Raw genomic sequence first — 17,704 nt, 5'->3', positions numbered from 1 at the left:
TGGTGGTTATTTAAAATAATGAAGAGATAAGTTATTATACTCGCAGAAATAATGTAAATATGATGTAAATTTTCAGAAACTAACAGGCACCCAGAAGAAATCAATAGCAAAGTATACTAGATACGTTACAGATCTTCGCATAGTAACGACCAGCCTCACAAATGCCCTAGAATTGAATTTGGAAAACGTTAACATTGTAACATTAAATGAGAAACTGAACATCTTAGCAGATTGTTATTCGCGAGTCTCCATTACACTGGACCAGTTTAGTATAGTCCTCAAATCTTTACCTGAAAAAGGGTTTGATACAGAGTGCGAGCCAACTTTTGATCTTGCATTGTCTAATTCCCTTCTACCGCAATGTTTTAATGATAACGATGAATGGCGTGAATTGTATAAACAAGTCAAAGCAGTCAGGACAATGGTAGATAAACAGAAGGCCGCTATTTTTAAATTAACCAACTCAACACTGAAACATGTCGGTAATAATATTGGAGAAATACCAATCGTTTCTCAAAGTCACATAGATACAGTCGATGATGCGTTTAATTGTTTGGAAGCAGTAAAAGAAAAAATAAACGCCATTTTAATCGAATATAATTTTGACTTTAAATGTAAAATAGAAGATGATCAAACTTGTCAGCATCCGTTGTTGCGAAGTTTGATTGATTTGGATGACTATTTGTCCAATACAATTGATGATTTGAATAAAATAGACAAAGTCGTAGAAGAAACAATGGAAGATGAGAAAAGCAGAGCAATTATGAACCAAGCTGAAGATATTGTAGCAAACATGCTTTTAATAATACAGTCTGTGTACAAGAAACATTTAAAGTCAGACCAAAGCAATGATTGTATGAACGTTATCAATGAAATTGATGAAATAATTGGAGATAACTTGAAAGACCCTTCAAATGAAATACTAGAAGATGGCCATTTAAAAGAACTCTTGCAGAAACAACTTGCAGAGGATGGAAAGTTGCTACAATTGGACTTCTTAATTGAAAGATTGAAAAGTTTGTTGATAAATTATGTCGACTATATTTCAAAGAGGACGAACATAGAAGAAGTGAGATTGAGTTTGGCAAGAATAGTGCCTATATTAGAACAGATTTTGTTGTTCGTGCAATACTTTATGTCGCAGAAAGTTGCTGTTCACCGAGTGTCATGTAAGATGCTATCTGTTCTGCTTAAGATTTTCTCAGATTTAGCAACTAAAGGGTAAGTGTTTTATTTGTAATTGTTAAAAATATTGTTCACACTACACTCCACAATATTCTTTTCGCACAAATATTTTTTATGGAAGAGGAGGATAAACGAGCGTACGGGTCTCCTGATGGGACGTGATCACGGCCGCTCACACTCTCCTAAAACACTAGAGGAGTCACAGGAGCATTGCTAGCTTGGTGTACGCGCTATTTTTCAGAAGGTACCCATGTCGTATCTTTACAGGGCAAGGAAATGTCTTAACGTTTCTTAAAATGTAATTAAGAATAAATTCACTTCCATGTCTAAAACATTGTTTTGGCAATGATTTTGTGGGCTATTTTACTGTTACAATTTAATCAAATGAGTTAATTTGCTTTGCAATTTTGTTTTGAGCATACTAAAATACTTAATTGACAGATTTTGCAAACCGTCCGATCTGGATATGGAAGAGGGTGATGGGGAAGATGGCTCAGGGAAACTTTCTAGTGGCACTGGACTTGGTGAAGGAGAGGGACAAAAAGATGTCTCAGAGAGGATTGAGAACCAAGTGAGTATTAGCTGTCCAAAACGGCTATAGTTTGAATAGTGTTTATTTAGTTAACAGTGTCAGCTATTATTGCGCACACAATCATGCTTAACTCATCAGTAATATCATACCTAGTCGGGGTTGTGCTGCGGTTATTTGATAGGTTAGGCTTGTAAAACTGTTGGGTCATCTGATGATGTAATCAATGCTTACACTCTCCGTGAATATGTAAAGATCTAATTATCGAATCTGTCTCAACTTGGATCAAACTACACACTGCAAAATTCGGTTCAGTAGTTTAGGAGTTCATCGGAGACAAACAGCGTGTCACGAAACGGCGCCTATTTCTGCCGTGAAGCAGTAATGTGTTTCGTGAGACTTAACATCTTATGTCTCAAGGTGGGGTTTTTCAAGAATCCTGAGCGGCGTTGCATTGTAATGGGCAGAGCGTATGAATCACCATCAGCTGAACGTCTTGCTCGTCCCGTCCCTTATTTTCATAAAAAAAGCACCATATGGCAATATTGTTCAGTGACTTCATCCAAAATGTAGGTTAGCTTTCTGGGTATGTTTTCTTTCACTAATCAGACCAATTCGTGTTACAACATAATATTTTCAAAGAATTCAACGCCTTTGCTCTGCTAAAACTGTAGATTTGCTTTACGCTGATAAGTGACATTATGAAAATGACGATAGTATTAATAAAATTCCAATAAAAATGCGTAGGATCAACTGGATGATGCACATCGTCCTGGAGAAGAAAAGAAGGAGGAAGATCGCGACTGTAAAGAAGAAGAGAAAGGCGTTAATATGACTGACGACTTCGACTCGCATCTGCAAGACTTGGAGAATAAAGGTAACTCATATAGGTTTACTAATGATATTTATTATGAAGTGGTCTAATTTATTATTTTTATATGTGAGATAATCTTTTTTTTATTGATTTAATTTCTTTTGAAATATTAATTTTAAATATTTATATAGGTATATCCTGTACTATGGGCACAATACAACGATTTATTTAATACAATATACTTACTTAAACATACATAAATACTTATAGTCATCCATGACTCGGAAACAAACATTCATATTCATCATATAAACCTTACGGGATTCGAACCCAGAACCGCGAGACAAGTAGGCAGGGTCACTGACTACTGGACTTTAGGGGTCGTTATTATTCATTATTAAAAAAACTACCACTACCGCCTCTCCGGATAAGGTTGAGCTTTAATGAGAAGGGGCAAGAAACTCATTACCACTCTTTAAGCCAATAATTATTAGCTTTATCTTCTTCAATTTTTTTACATGTTTACAATTACTGAAAAGTAATGTTTATAAGTTATTTAAAAAACCATTAGAATCAATAAATGAATGTATATTGAAATATAAACTAAAAGCCGATTTTTCGAAAAACGGCATCTAGCCAGCAAGCAAGTAGCGTTAAGTTTACGAGTATAACGGATGGACCTGCCATCGTTACTTTGACCATATTTTAGGGAAGGGAACGACCCGCCCCACGACATCGTCACAAGCAATGGCATTTAAGCATTTATACTTCTCAGAAGGTCTTAATAACAACCTTTGATGTATTATCATGATGGGAAATATTATAGCCCAGTATAGCTTATTATTTAGTTATTTAAAAACGATCTTTTGTAACTAATCCATCAAAAAGTAGATGAAGAAGAGTTCAAGTGAATGCGTTCATATAAACACTACCGTGAGAGATGTTTGATTAATCTACAAAAACATTTCACAACATGTTATTCTTAAAATATGGTAACTAAAAATTAAAATGACGTTTATTCTAAGTTTCGCCTACGCCTGATATAATTCTGTTCTTTTGACAGAAGGTGAAGAGTCTGATGAAGAGAAAGATAACGATGACGTTGATAAGCAGATGGGCGACACGGACAACGCAGCTGACAAGTGAGTAATGAAATGAGGCACTTCTGTACACACCCTTATTTAAATTTTAAAGTTGTGCGTTTTTACTACCCAATTTAGTATTGTGGTTCGCCTATACGTTGAAAAATTAGTTAGTTTTAAAAGTGATATAAAAAGTTTCGTATTTAAAGAGGTATATTAGGTACCTATATCAAATATTCTAAGCATTTTCAATGTTATTGCCATTTATGTGTACAGCTAATCTCCGGATAAATTTCGTCGAGTTAAATACTAATTCTACATGTTAAGGCATTTAAAAAACGGGGTCACGTGTTTTCGTAGCGTCCAGGTCCAGTCATTCGAGTGTATTCAGACAGTGCAAACCCCACTTAAAGTATGGTTTAAGTTTTTCGGTTTCAGTGTCATCACCATCGGCGAGCTAGAGTTATGCCTTATGGTTAGTAATTTATCGGTAAGAAGAGTACACTTTTAGTAGCAGTGGACCTTACAGGATGTGAAGTTTTCATCTGAAGCAGTACTGCCATCATACCATTTGAAGGGTATGGGTCCCCATGAGGAATTGAAATCTTGAAATTTGAGGGTGTCCTATATTGTTTTTGGAATCGATAAAGGTTCTTTGGTCTAAAACAACCAGCCAGGTCAGCGCGACCAGCGAATTTTTGGTGTTAGTATAGAAGATTGATAATCAACCTGAATTACAAGAGTGTCTTGTGTTTAATAATTGGTATAAAAAATCTTGGAAATTCTCAGATTGGATCAACAAATATGGGGTTCGGAAGATGAAGAAGACGTTGACGAGTCTGCAGATAAAAAAGAGAAAGAAGAGCGCGGTAAAGGAGAAAGTACGGGAGAAAAGGAAATGGGTGCTAAGGATGAAGAAGATGGCGCCGATGACGGGAGCTTGGGTAAAGAGAAGAAGCAGAAGAAGGATATCAACGAAATGAACGAGGAAGAAGTTGATGATGATCATGTAAGTAGTGCTTATCACGTCATCAGGCAAGGTCAAGGCATCTATGCCGTTGACAAAATTAAAGGAATATATAAGTACATGTGAAATCTTCATTATATATATATTTATGTTGACTTCAAATCCAGGTTGACAAATACCACGGCAATGAAGAGAAGCTTCCAGAACCAGAGGACTTTGATATGGATGACATGAATGTCGATGGAGATGACAACGAACAAGATAAGGTACACGGTTTTTATATATGTAACAAACTATGATTATTGTAAAGGTTAGATGAAGTGAAACCTAGTGAAGCGGCATTTTAGGGACTGTTGTCGATATCAAGATGAACATTTGACCTAACATCTGTACTATAAGCTAAAATTGTCCATTAAAATGGTATTTTTGTAAACATAAATCGTTTTCTTTTCTGTTTGAAAGGCACTGTAGCTAATAATATTACTGGGCTACCAAGCCTTTCTGTTTCTGAAGGTGATGTGCGTAATCGTGGAGCTGCTAAGAATGGATATTCCACTATCCTGAGCAGCACCACGTTATTTGGCATTGCGTATTTCTTACCGTTAGCTAGACCGTGAATGCGTGAATTCACAGCGTTGCTCGTCTTTTATGAAGGCATACTTGATCAGATACCAATTAGTCCTGGAATTTCGCGCAAGGAAGCTCATTTTCTTCTTTGGTTGAATGTGGCTTAGTTCCCTTCCAAATATCTGGTGTGTCCTGCAACGGTGGAACTCTGAAAACTCATACATGTTTTTGTACTATATTGTTATTATAAATTTGTAGTTTAAATTCAACTCCAACTCCAATTATTATATTAAGTGCTTTATAAATATCATCGGATTTATAATTTAACATAATATGGAATATTTCTAATACAATATTTATTAAAATATTAATATTTTTCAAGGATGGTGAGACTGAAACAGAAAATCCATTTGATATTGACGTGATGAAACAAAATATAACTGAAGAGGAACCACCTAAAGAATCTGAAGAAAAGGAAAGCAATAGGGATGGTCTTGATGTTTCTAGTGATGAGGATAATGCCCAGGATGATGGTGAAGGTGAACCAGATAACGAAGAAACCAATAAAGAGGTACCTATTATTATGATTACATGATTTTGTTTTATAACGGGAAGCACCTATCACTTAACACTAGCCAAACATTGAGCTCGTATCATCACTTCTTATGTAAAGGCTTTGTCCTGCACATTAACGTGACGGTATTAGGGTTAAGAAGTTGTAACCTCGATAGGCTGTGTGATACAAAACCCCGGTCTCATCGCATTGTGTTCGCTGTAAGATGGAATTTCTCAAGTGAATGTAATTGAAACAAAGGAAAGCCTATTTAATTGAAGCCAAATCAATAAAGAAATTATACTTAAAATCGTGTTGCCTTTGCGATCCTAACTAACAATAGTGGTGCATGTGAAAAAAAAAACAAATAATGACACCGAATTAGAACTCTAATTATATAAAAAAAAAGTAACACTAGTAGTTTGTTACTTTTTTTTTATTCATTTTCATCATTTTAAAGTACATTGAATTAGTTGATTTAGTTGCAGGTTCGTCCACAGATCATACCAACTTTAACCTACACGTAGTTTTAGTCTAAAATTGTTATTATTATCGTAGTTATTGACACGGCCCAGGGTCCTTATTTGGGCCGAGTCATTAAATGCTCACAGTGAAGGGTGCCAAGTGCATATTGCACAATCATCGTGCACGACACAACACCTGCGCATTAGTTTCGCTCATCTATAAACACCGACACCGATTCTCATATTTAGTCATAAAAAATAATTATAAAAATAAATAAGTCACAACTGTATTTGTTGCATCTAAGGCCGTATTCGACAACTTTTGGATAGCGACAACCGTAACATTTTAAAATATTGACGTTTAGTATGCGTTCATTTGATGCAGTTCGACTGCTTTGTATAAATGTTTTTACACTAATAGAGGATGATGTGAAATATTAAAGCAAAGCATTATTTAATATTATAAGCATTATTATATAATGTTATATACAGGAAACACCAAATGAAAAGGAGTCTCAAGGAAATGAGGATGAAGAAAATGCGAAGGAGGAAGACAATACAGAGATAGATTCAGATAAGGATGATTCACAGGAACAAGAATCGGAACCGGACGTGAAAGATCCGGAAAACTTGAAACAGAATCCGGACGCTATTGAAGACGAGGATGATAATGTTGTAGAGAAACCTCACGAAGCCAATCCGCAAGCGAATCCGTCCAACGAAGATCCGTCAACAGAACGCGGGGAGAATGCGGAAATGGACAGAGGTGCCTCTGATAACGTGGAGACCAATGCTGAACAAGATAAGGATGACGATGCGGTGCCTTACGTAAGTTGCTTTGTCTTTTGCTCCCGGGGCGTAAAGGACCTCCTTTTTTGAGGTCGGTTAGAAATAATAGGGGAGTCCCAAGCCCAAGAGTTATATTATATTATACATTTATAGGGCGACTGAAGGCTTTTCGGTATGCACGAGTCACGGGACGGAATCCTATGATAGAAGCATTCGTGGTTCTGCAGTGACACGATCATATTAGTACCAAACTTTGTTTGAAAGCAAGCAATTTGTTTCTATGATAAAATACCAAGTTGCTCGCTGATAAATTAGCCTTCTAGAGGCGAAATATCGGGGGCGCGAAATCCGCCATGTACCAATGTGTTTTCAATTTTCATATTCATATTTGCATATTTTATTCAATGACGAAAACAAGAAGCGCCCATCAGCATCAAAAGCCACTAGACTCTAATTATTGTATTCGCAAAAAATTCAGTCAACCAATTGAGGTGTGCGGGATTACCCCTCGTAATGAATGCTTATTGTTCAGATAACAATCACTACATCTCTAATAATATTATAAATGTGAATGTAAGTTTGTTTGTTACGCTTTCACGGCTTAACCACTTTTGATTAAATTTGGTATCTGTACCATAGACAAGAACTTGGGTAAGGACACCTTATAATTACCCTTTATCGCAAATTGGTGGGCTTGGCTTGGTGGGGTTGAAATAGGGGTGCAAGTCATTATCGAAGATGACACCATTCATCTTTGTATTTAGGCACTTGATAAGAAATAAGTGGGGATGAAAGTTCTACAGTTAGCATAGCAGTTAATAGGTAGCGGAAAGTAACTACTCCACGCAGAGGACATCGAGGGTAAAAGCTAGTATTATAATTAAAACGCTAAGCAATTGCTACAGACTATACTGTGAATTTATATAATTCTATACTGTGAATCTATTTGGTTAAAATTGGTTAAGTAATTTACGAATTAATTGTATTGTGGTTGCAGCGTGGTTAAGCTACATAACCGTAATCATAAAAAATAAATTCAAAAATGAAAATACATAATTCACCTTAATAAATTATTTTTCCATTATTCGGAACAACCTTTAAGTAAGCTAGTTTTGGCAGTAACAGTGACTTATAAAATTTCAAAAATTCAATTTTTAAATTTATTTCTATAATATTACAGTTCCGTTCATTAATTGAAAATTTGGAAGGTATGTAATTGATTCATTTTATACAAATTTTGAATCTTTTATTAGGAACAAGCCCAAGAGGAAGTTGGCGAAGAAAAGCAGTCGACAGGTCGTTCAGAGCTGGATAAGAGTGAAAAGGGTCACCGCGGCGAAAAGCAAGCGGCCAAGTCAGAATCGGCACTTGACACTAACCAAAAGTACGAGAACAAACCTGGCAAATCTGATCAAGAGAGGACACTTGGTATATATTCTTTAAATATTATCATTTTTTGAATGTTTCACAGCCATGGCTGTTGGTGAAATATTTTAACAATTAATTTGTGTTTTTCGACCTCTGAAAAAGTAGGTTAAAAATAAACCAGGCCCATGATTCTCATGGTGTTTGTAGGTATACTTGTCAAAAACATTATGTTTTAATATTTACACTGAATTTCGACTATTAATTGTACTTAAATGTGTATTATTGTGCAGTGATTGAAATTTTGTGATATAAAAGTAGGATTGCGTCACTATAATATGCAGCGCGTGGTTAATATCGATATCGATACTGTGTGTGGTCTGGTGTCCGCTTGTTTAGCAACTTGAACGGACCTGACATGTTCGATAAAGAAACCGCCCCTGGTAATTCCCTACATACACACAAAATAAACTAGTTATTTTTAATGAATACCTAACAGCCTAATGTAATTAATATATATAGTTTTGTCTTATATTCACTTGAAATAAAGGCGGGAAAATCCAAAAGAAAGATTTTGTAATAATCCATATTCGTATATTCCGTATTCCTAAATAAATTTGTATACATAAAGTATTTGTAGCGCGAAGAGGTTGTTTTTTACTCGTTGGATACAGATTATTTATTTGATTTGCAAATTTTTGGTTTTAAATGTTACCTTTCGTTGTGTATACAATATCAATATATCAAACTTAATAAGTGCCAAAGTAAGAAATAAAATTCCTTTTTCATTGAGACTCTTAATTGGTGTATAATACACAGAAGCTCAAGCACTTATTCCCAAATAAATGTGTAGTGAAATGTGTTGGTGCCAATTTATTAAATAAACCTGGTTGTCGATCCAAACATGCATGTAAAATTTCAAATTATTCGGTCGAGAATAACACATTCAAAATTCATTTGCAACATTAATCTATTTATTGACCTTACATCGCAATCTTAGAATAAAGAAAGATAGCATAGCAGAGGTTTTCGAAATGTATGGTTTTCATTTCTGCAAAATTGTTTTTTTAGGCTAATTTTTTTTCGAGTTTTGTGAGCATTTTAAGATCCTATAGCCGAAGGTAATCATCAATACGAAACCTGTTACTCGTCCGTCTGCTGAACTGCTTACAATAAAGCCGCTGTAACAACATATAAAATCTAAGATGGCGGCTACCAACATGGCTGACATGCAACTATATTTAAATAAAAGTATTTGAATAGTAAATCATAATATACGATAGCGATACTAATTAAAACTAGTTCTAACTGACTTCGATGTGATAGGTGAGGTAAATGAGACGCAACACAAGCAGGCCCGCACGCTGAATGTGGAACGCGAGCAGGCGGAGGAGGAGGGCGGAGAGGAGCGGGGCGAGGACGGGGAACGAGAGGCAGATGCGTTCCAGCACGTGAAGCAGGCGAGCGAGCGGGACGTGCAGGTGCGTGCGTATTACAAGGGTAACACTGAACGTTTCTAGAACTGGTTGGTTATATTTTTTTTTAAACTAAAAACTGGGCTTGCGCATAATAGTTCGCGACTAGGAGCGGCCAATTTAGTTCGCAAGTCCTTAACGAACTAGGTCGGTCTTTTAGTTCGTTAATTCCTTTCTCAAATCCGATACTGATCGTTCGCCCGATCTGGTTTTCCGGTAGTTTACTAAAGAACTGCGAACTAAAACTATTATAGTTAGTGAACATAATTAGATACCTACTGACAACTATGCACAGAATATTTTGTACATTGAGCCTGCGTAAAATATAATAAACAATTTAGTTTGCGAAGTACATAACAGTATTGGTATTCAAAAAATGACAGACTACCAATATTATGTAGCATCCGTAGGATTGATAAAAAACCAAAGAGCGACGGATCTAGTGAATTCGTTCGCGTAGTTCGTCTGTGGGAGCGCTCTTTCGAACAAGTTAGTTCGCGAACTACACAAGAGTAGTAGTTTTCAGTAGGAAAACTCTTTGATAATAATATTATGATGGGTATTCTTCTGTCATTTCTATTACTGTTAATTAGCGGTAAAGTGCGTAAAGTCCGTGAAAATGAATATAAATTTTGGCTCTAGGAAGTTTCTTTTAGTAATTTTAAAATAACTATTTATATAAATTTACAACTTAAATTCATTATTATAAGTTTTCACGACGTCTGGGTGTTCGAACAGTTACGAATTATGATAGCAATTCTCCAGTTTTTTACTCATTCATTCAAGAAAGAAAAGATTCTTAGTAGTCTCTAACTGAGCACTTTTAAATAACAAATTTACTGAATCTACTGTTAATCTCTACTGTAATCTTAGTTACTTAGCTATTTGGCCCGAGAAGAGCATAAAACTAACTTTTCATCATCAAATATTCATAAAATTTTGGATTGTACGTGTAATAAATACTAAACTAACTCAAATCGACCATAGACAAAGCAATTTGTGTTGATTGTATCTTATTAAGGTCTTGCAATATCAAGTTTTGTGACAACCTTTGCATATTTTTGCGACTAGACGTCGTCGTAGCTTTGTAGGAAGCGGCAGAGCATAATTTGGCATTCATTGCAAAATGGCGTCATTACGTGACGCGGATCGTTACAATATGATAAATTACTCTTTATTACAACGAGATCCATAAATTTACTTCGTATGGTTTTTAAGATCAGAAATAGGATCCGCAATAAACTGGTGTTTAAACGACATTTTGAAGCTTAGAACGGGCATCCTTAGATTATTTAAAGTCCTCTAAATTATTTTATTTTACAGAGAGCCTACCATGAACTCTTATTTCGATTCAATTGACGACCTAAAATTAACTGTTTTGCTATGTCGTACCACGATGTGATTAGAGCTATCTAATTTAGGTTGACGTCAAATCAACTGATTAAATCGTAATGAAGTCATGAATGTTAAAAATGATATCAATTGAATCGCAAACTGATTTAGTTCGATCATTCATTCGTACCATGAGGTAATATTTCAATCTAAACTGGATAGCTAAATGGATAGCTTATGTGTGAAAGTGAGCGATTCGAAAAAAAGTTGTTACTTAGATGAAAGTGAATCGTGTTGTTAAAAACTTTTAAAAATAGTTAAAATATACAAAAAAGGAAAATTTTATTGATGAAAGATGAGATGAGAATGCTTTATTGGACTTTTAGTAAAACAAAATTCTGAAAATAAATACCGAAAGTGAAAATAGTAAAGACGAGGCAGCAATTGCCCGGGCTATAGCCTGTTCGCAAGAACGAATTAAAAAAAATGTACTCTGTGCTCCTGTCAAATCAAACATCAATGGAGGTGCGTTCATAACTCGTTATTTTTACGAAAACAGCTAAGCAAACATTTAATTTGTAATTCAAAGAATTATATTTATTTATATTACTGTACAGCGTCATCTCTTTCTCACACCGCGGACCAAAGACAATTTATTTCGTTCATTCTTCATAAGCGATCCAAACTTCATTCAGTAAAAGGCACTTCATGGTACGAATTTTAGTTATTCAGTTAACTGAAGGTACCTAAACTGAACTGCATCGGAATCGCATCGCTTACTAAAAGTTGATGGTAGGCCCTCTGGCCTTGCAAAAAGCATTTGACAATAAATGAGACCAGCTTAAATGAAACCAAAGGTTCGCTGTTATCTGAGATTTGTACTTTTTGATAAATATTACATTTTTTATTCAGGCTGTTGACGCTGCGACCAAGGAGCAAGCGGAGCAACAACCGATGCTGCAACAAAATGATGAGAAGGGTGATGAGCTTAAAGAAGGAGAAGAAGTGCCCATGGATATAGATGAAGATATACAGGTATATGTGAGAACAGAAGTATCTGATTACTCAGTTTAAATAGAACTCATTTAAACTGCTTCCAAAAAGTACTACTTCTAACCGTAGAAAGAGCTTTCAAAAATATTTTATTGTGCCGCGAATGATAATCCGCTTGGACTCTATAGAGCAGTTAAAATACTATGTCTGCATTTAGCGTAATAAAATGTAGACTATATGTTGTCCCGACCTCGTGTTAATATTCTCGCAAAATTTGATTTAAGTCTAATCAGTAGATTTTCTTTTGCCCAGACATACAAACACACAAAATCTCTTTACAATACATTCTTGGTTTCTTTTTGTATAGTGGGTCTTTAAAAAAAATCAATGTACACTTATTACTTTGTTGCGATTTTATTATAATATGCACATACATAGATGATAAGTTAATCTAAGATGAGCATAAAAGTATGTCAAACACTATTGCATAAGCACGTGCGCGTGCGTAGGTAAACACATGATATTAAAAATGAAAATTAGTTATGGCAAAACAATAGACAGACACCTGAGTCTCCGAGGATAAGATGGTCTGCTGTGCCCCCTCTAAAACTAGGAACTGTTTTGAGTTGCTAAAGTGTGTGTCCTCTCGGCGTTTGGTTAATGAATGCGTTACACCAAGTACTTTCATGCGATGTGAATTTTCCGGTGACCACCGATGAATGAATATGCTTGGGACTGTGCCGGTGCCCGGTGACAATTGGTTATTAACCACCGCCGCGAGAGTCAATTGGCATTAGATTAGCCAATCAGATACCAATGCGTCTGTTGTCCATAGTTTCTTTTTTATTTTAAAAGAAAACTTACAGCTTAATTTAAAGAAATTAGTCAATAAATGCAAAAGACGAATGAATATAAGCTAATTACAAGTTTCCACAGATAGAATTTAAATATGAAAAAGAAAAAAAACACTCAACTGGGAGAAATAAAGTAATAAGGAATACAGGGGGAAAAAATTTGAAAATAATTAAAATTAATACAAACGCTATGCAATGAGCGCTAAAAAAAGCTAATTCAAATAGTGGCAAATGAGTTTCTTAACAAGGCGAAGGAATTGATTATAAGTGTTAAAGAATTTGTTTGCCAGTGTTTTACGAATAGTGGTGGCAGTGATGCAAAAAAGGTCAAAATTTTTATTATTCATACAAATTTTATTCAAAGTTAGAGCATATACGAGTTTTTACGAAATTCGGTATGTGAATGTGGTGTGTGTAGAATAGAAAAGGTACGAGGATGTGTATTAGTGGGCATTTAAAAAGTAACTTCTCAAGAAGCTGCGCACAATCAACCGTATTTCTACAACAATATTTATAATATTGATGAGGTAGGATATATCACTTATATTTCTTCGAATGGTAAGTGGCAGTAGATATACGCGTGAAGTATTTGGAAAAACATTTAGGAACGTTAAGATATAATCTATTAACTTGGCAATATTGATCGAGTCTAAATAGATCATCTTGAAGAAGACTCTGGTCTCTGTAGTTATTTACTACTCTAAAGATTTTCATATCACCAGCAAAGAGCAAAATGTGTGAAAAAGCAGCAAAGAGGAACCGTGTGGCACGCCCGAGGGTATACTGCGCCATGAAGAGGTAAAGCCGTTGAGCACTACAGACTGCGATCTATTTTTTACATAGGAAGAAAACCAGCGAAACAGATCACCTCTAATGCCTGCCTTTGCTAATTGAGTTGTAGTATGTTATGGTCAATTCGATCAAAGGCCTTGCTGTAGTCAGTATACACTGCATCAACTTGGTTTCGATTGTCCATTTTATCAGATACAAAATCTGTGAAGAGAGCCAGATTTGATGTGGTGGATGTTCCTTTGACGAAGCCATGTTGAGAGGGACTAAAATGATGGCTTAAAATCGGGTAAAGCTGGTCATACACTACACTTTCTTTCTTTTTGCCAGTATGCAGAGTTTGGAGATCGGCCGATAATTGTTTATAGGCTGCTTAGGACCTTTCCTATGGTTAGGTGTAATGTATGTTGATTTCCAGATCTTAGGTACGATGCTCCTCCTTAGTGATCTCTTATATAGTACGGTTACAGGAGAAGATAGAGTTTTAGCGCAATTGATAAAGAAAGATTGGTGGCAAAGAATCAGGACCAGCTGATTTATTTAGATCTAGGGACTTAAGCAGTTTGTATACCCGCTTTTCGCTCACCTGGATACTGTTAATATCAATTACAGAATTAATAAATGGGGTGGAAGAGGGGTTTTCTCTCTATTATTATTTACAGGAATCTAACTGCACTATTGCTTGCCGTAACATAAAATTATAACAAAGACTGCTTCTGCTTTCATAATAAATGTTTAAGTCACTTCTTCAGGTTGAGAAGTCCGAAGAAATAAAGCCCGAACCGCTAAGAAGCGGTACAGAAAAAGACAAAGAGAAGACTGGCAACAAGGATGGTGGGGAGGAACCCACCGGAGAGGGTGGAGTAGAAGTGGAAGGGGAGAATGTTCTTACCGCCAATGTGCCGCGAGGAAGGGATACCACTTACCATACCAGGTAATCCAAGTTATCTTTTTTTACATTCATATAGTATATAATAAGCGTTATGTGATGTAAAAAACGCTTTTTTAATAATTTCAATTTAGTAAAATAGTCGGTCGTGCCGACTGGATGGGATAATCAGTGTTTAGTCGAAATAAATAAATAATATATAAATATAATAAATATAAATTATCTATTATCATTTAAAAAAAACAGCGTTATGTTTAAATACTATTTATGTTATTGAGTTTTATTCGTGGACAAAAGATGGACAATGGATTGAGTAAAAACGACAATTTGGGAAGGACCATCTGGCAAAAGAAAAAGAGGCCGTCCAAGAAACAAATGGGTAGATGATATAATAAAAATGGAAGGAAAAGAATGGAGAGGAGTAGCACTGAAAAGGGATACGTGGAGTAAGCTAGAAGAGGCCTGTACCCAGGAGTGGGGTTCCAATAACATAACTTTTATATTAAACGCGTAGTCTTAAGATTATATTATGTATTCGAAGATTTTTGGAATGAATTAAAGGCTTCTTATTATTATTATTTTTATTGAGTTTTTAATTGCAAATAGGTTGGAAGAACAGGCGTATGATGCGGATGCTATGCCCACGGAGCAGTACATAAGCATGCGCACGTGGGTGGAAGGCGGCGGCGTGCGCGGCGGCGGGCAGCCGAGCGCGGCGTGGCGGGCGGCGTGGCGCGACACGGCCGGCGCGGCGCGAGCTCTGTGTGAGACGCTGCGGCTGGTGCTGGAGCCCACGGTGCGCTCGCGGAGAGCGGGTGAGTGACGCAAACTGAGCAGTACATAAGCATGCGCACGTGGGTGGAAGGCGGCGGGCGGCGTGGCGCGACACGGCCGGCGCGGCGCGAGCTCTGTGTGAGACGCTGCGGCTGGTGCTGGAGCCCACGGTGCGCTCGCGGAGAGCGGGTGAGTGACGCAAACTGAGCAGTACATAAGCATGCGCACGTGGGTGGAAGGCGGCGGGCGGCGTGGCGCGACACGGCCGGCGCGGCGCGAGCTCTGTGTGAGACGCTGCGGCTGGTGCTGGAGCCCACGGTGCGCTCGCGGAGAGCGGGTGAGTGACGCAAACTGAGCAGTACATAAGCATGCGCACGTGGGTGGAAGGCGGCGGGCGGCGTGGCGCGACACGGCCGGCGCGGCGCGAGCTCTGTGTGAGACGCTGCGGCTGGTGCTGGAGCCCACGGTGCGCTCGCGGAGAGCGGGTGAGTGACGCAAACTGAGCAGTACATAAGCATGCGCACGTGGGTGGAAGGCGGCGGGCGGCGTGGCGCGACACGGCCGGCGCGGCGCGAGCTCTGTGTGAGACGCTGCGGCTGGTGCTGGAGCCCACGGTGCGCTCGCGGAGAGCGGGTGAGTGACGCAAACTGAGCAGTACATAAGCATGCGCACGTGGGTGGAAGGCGGCGGGCGGCGTGGCGCGACACGGCCGGCGCGGCGCGAGCTCTGTGTGAGACGCTGCGGCTGGTGCTGGAGCCCACGGTGCGCTCGCGGAGAGCGGGTGAGTGACGCAAACTGAGCAGTACATAAGCATGCGCACGTGGGTGGAAGGCGGCGGCGTGCGCGGCGGCGGGCAGCCGAGCGCGGCGTGGCGGGCGGCGTGGCGCGACACGGCCGGCGCGGCGCGAGCTCTGTGTGAGACGCTGCGGCTGGTGCTGGAGCCCACGGTGCGCTCGCGGAGAGCGGGTGAGTGACGCAAACTGAGCAGTACATAAGCATGCGCACGTGGGTGGAAGGCGGCGGGCGGCGTGGCGCGACACGGCCGGCGCGGCGCGAGCTCTGTGTGAGACGCTGCGGCTGGTGCTGGAGCCCACGGTGCGCTCGCGGAGAGCGGGTGAGTGACGCAAACTGAGCAGTACATAAGCATGCGCACGTGGGTGGAAGGCGGCGGGCGGCGTGGCGCGACACGGCCGGCGCGGCGCGAGCTCTGTGTGAGACGCTGCGGCTGGTGCTGGAGCCCACGGTGCGCTCGCGGAGAGCGGGTGAGTGACGCAAACTGAGCAGTACATAAGCATGCGCACGTGGGTGGAAGGCGGCGGGCGGCGTGGCGCGACACGGCCGGCGCGGCGCGAGCTCTGTGTGAGACGCTGCGGCTGGTGCTGGAGCCCACGGTGCGCTCGCGGAGAGCGGGTGAGTGACGCAAACTGAGCAGTACATAAGCATGCGCACGTGGGTGGAAGGCGGCGGGCGGCGTGGCGCGACACGGCCGGCGCGGCGCGAGCTCTGTGTGAGACGCTGCGGCTGGTGCTGGAGCCCACGGTGCGCTCGCGGAGAGCGGGTGAGTGACGCAAACTGAGCAGTACATAAGCATGCGCACGTGGGTGGAAGGCGGCGGGCGGCGTGGCGCGACACGGCCGGCGCGGCGCGAGCTCTGTGTGAGACGCTGCGGCTGGTGCTGGAGCCCACGGTGCGCTCGCGGAGAGCGGGTGAGTGACGCAAACTGAGCAGTACATAAGCATGCGCACGTGGGTGGAAGGCGGCGGGCGGCGTGGCGCGACACGGCCGGCGCGGCGCGAGCTCTGTGTGAGACGCTGCGGCTGGTGCTGGAGCCCACGGTGCGCTCGCGGAGAGCGGGTGAGTGACGCAAACTGAGCAGTACATAAGCATGCGCACGTGGGTGGAAGGCGGCGGGCGGCGTGGCGCGACACGGCCGGCGCGGCGCGAGCTCTGTGTGAGACGCTGCGGCTGGTGCTGGAGCCCACGGTGCGCTCGCGGAGAGCGGGTGAGTGACGCAAACTGAGCAGTACATAAGCATGCGCACGTGGGTGGAAGGCGGCGGGCGGCGTGGCGCGACACGGCCGGCGCGGCGCGAGCTCTGTGTGAGACGCTGCGGCTGGTGCTGGAGCCCACGGTGCGCTCGCGGAGAGCGGGTGAGTGACGCAAACTGAGCAGTACATAAGCATGCGCACGTGGGTGGAAGGCGGCGGGCGGCGTGGCGCGACACGGCCGGCGCGGCGCGAGCTCTGTGTGAGACGCTGCGGCTGGTGCTGGAGCCCACGGTGC

At 40.4% G+C, this 17,704-nt stretch overlaps 2 protein-coding genes across 4 annotated transcripts in view; one reads left to right on the top strand and one right to left on the bottom strand.

The window, feature by feature from the left end:
• The window catches only part of LOC126979478 (G-protein coupled receptor dmsr-1-like), a 416,322-nt gene that overhangs the window by 257,741 nt on the left and 140,877 nt on the right, over positions 1 to 17,704 (bottom strand). The window lies entirely within an intron of this gene.
• The window catches only part of LOC126979371 (midasin), a 67,786-nt gene that overhangs the window by 37,803 nt on the left and 12,279 nt on the right, over positions 1 to 17,704 (top strand). Inside the window, exons 26-39 of one of the 3 annotated variants that reach the window (XM_050828617.1) lie at positions 77 to 1,221; positions 1,627 to 1,756; positions 2,462 to 2,591; positions 3,592 to 3,670; positions 4,400 to 4,619; positions 4,745 to 4,843; positions 5,527 to 5,715; positions 6,654 to 6,989; positions 8,204 to 8,378; positions 9,642 to 9,796; positions 12,035 to 12,157; positions 14,511 to 14,692; positions 15,254 to 15,334; positions 16,275 to 16,387. In XM_050828617.1, coding sequence (XP_050684574.1) covers positions 77 to 1,221; positions 1,627 to 1,756; positions 2,462 to 2,591; positions 3,592 to 3,670; positions 4,400 to 4,619; positions 4,745 to 4,843; positions 5,527 to 5,715; positions 6,654 to 6,989; positions 8,204 to 8,378; positions 9,642 to 9,796; positions 12,035 to 12,157; positions 14,511 to 14,692; positions 15,254 to 15,334; positions 16,275 to 16,387 — 3,157 coding nt within the window. Of the gene's footprint in view, positions 1 to 76; positions 1,222 to 1,626; positions 1,757 to 2,461; positions 2,592 to 3,591; positions 3,671 to 4,399; positions 4,620 to 4,744; positions 4,844 to 5,526; positions 5,716 to 6,653; positions 6,990 to 8,203; positions 8,379 to 9,641; positions 9,797 to 12,034; positions 12,158 to 14,510; positions 14,693 to 15,253; positions 15,463 to 16,274; positions 16,388 to 17,704 lie in introns of those variants that run through there. The other 2 variants (XM_050828616.1, XM_050828618.1) reach the window with 2 other exon arrangements.

Source organism: Leptidea sinapis, chromosome 3 (genome assembly GCF_905404315.1).
Source record: "Leptidea sinapis chromosome 3, ilLepSina1.1, whole genome shotgun sequence".
NCBI lineage: Eukaryota > Metazoa > Arthropoda > Insecta > Lepidoptera > Pieridae > Leptidea > Leptidea sinapis.
The sequence above is the reverse complement of the archived record's forward strand: the minus strand, read 5'-3'. Positions and strand labels throughout refer to the sequence as shown.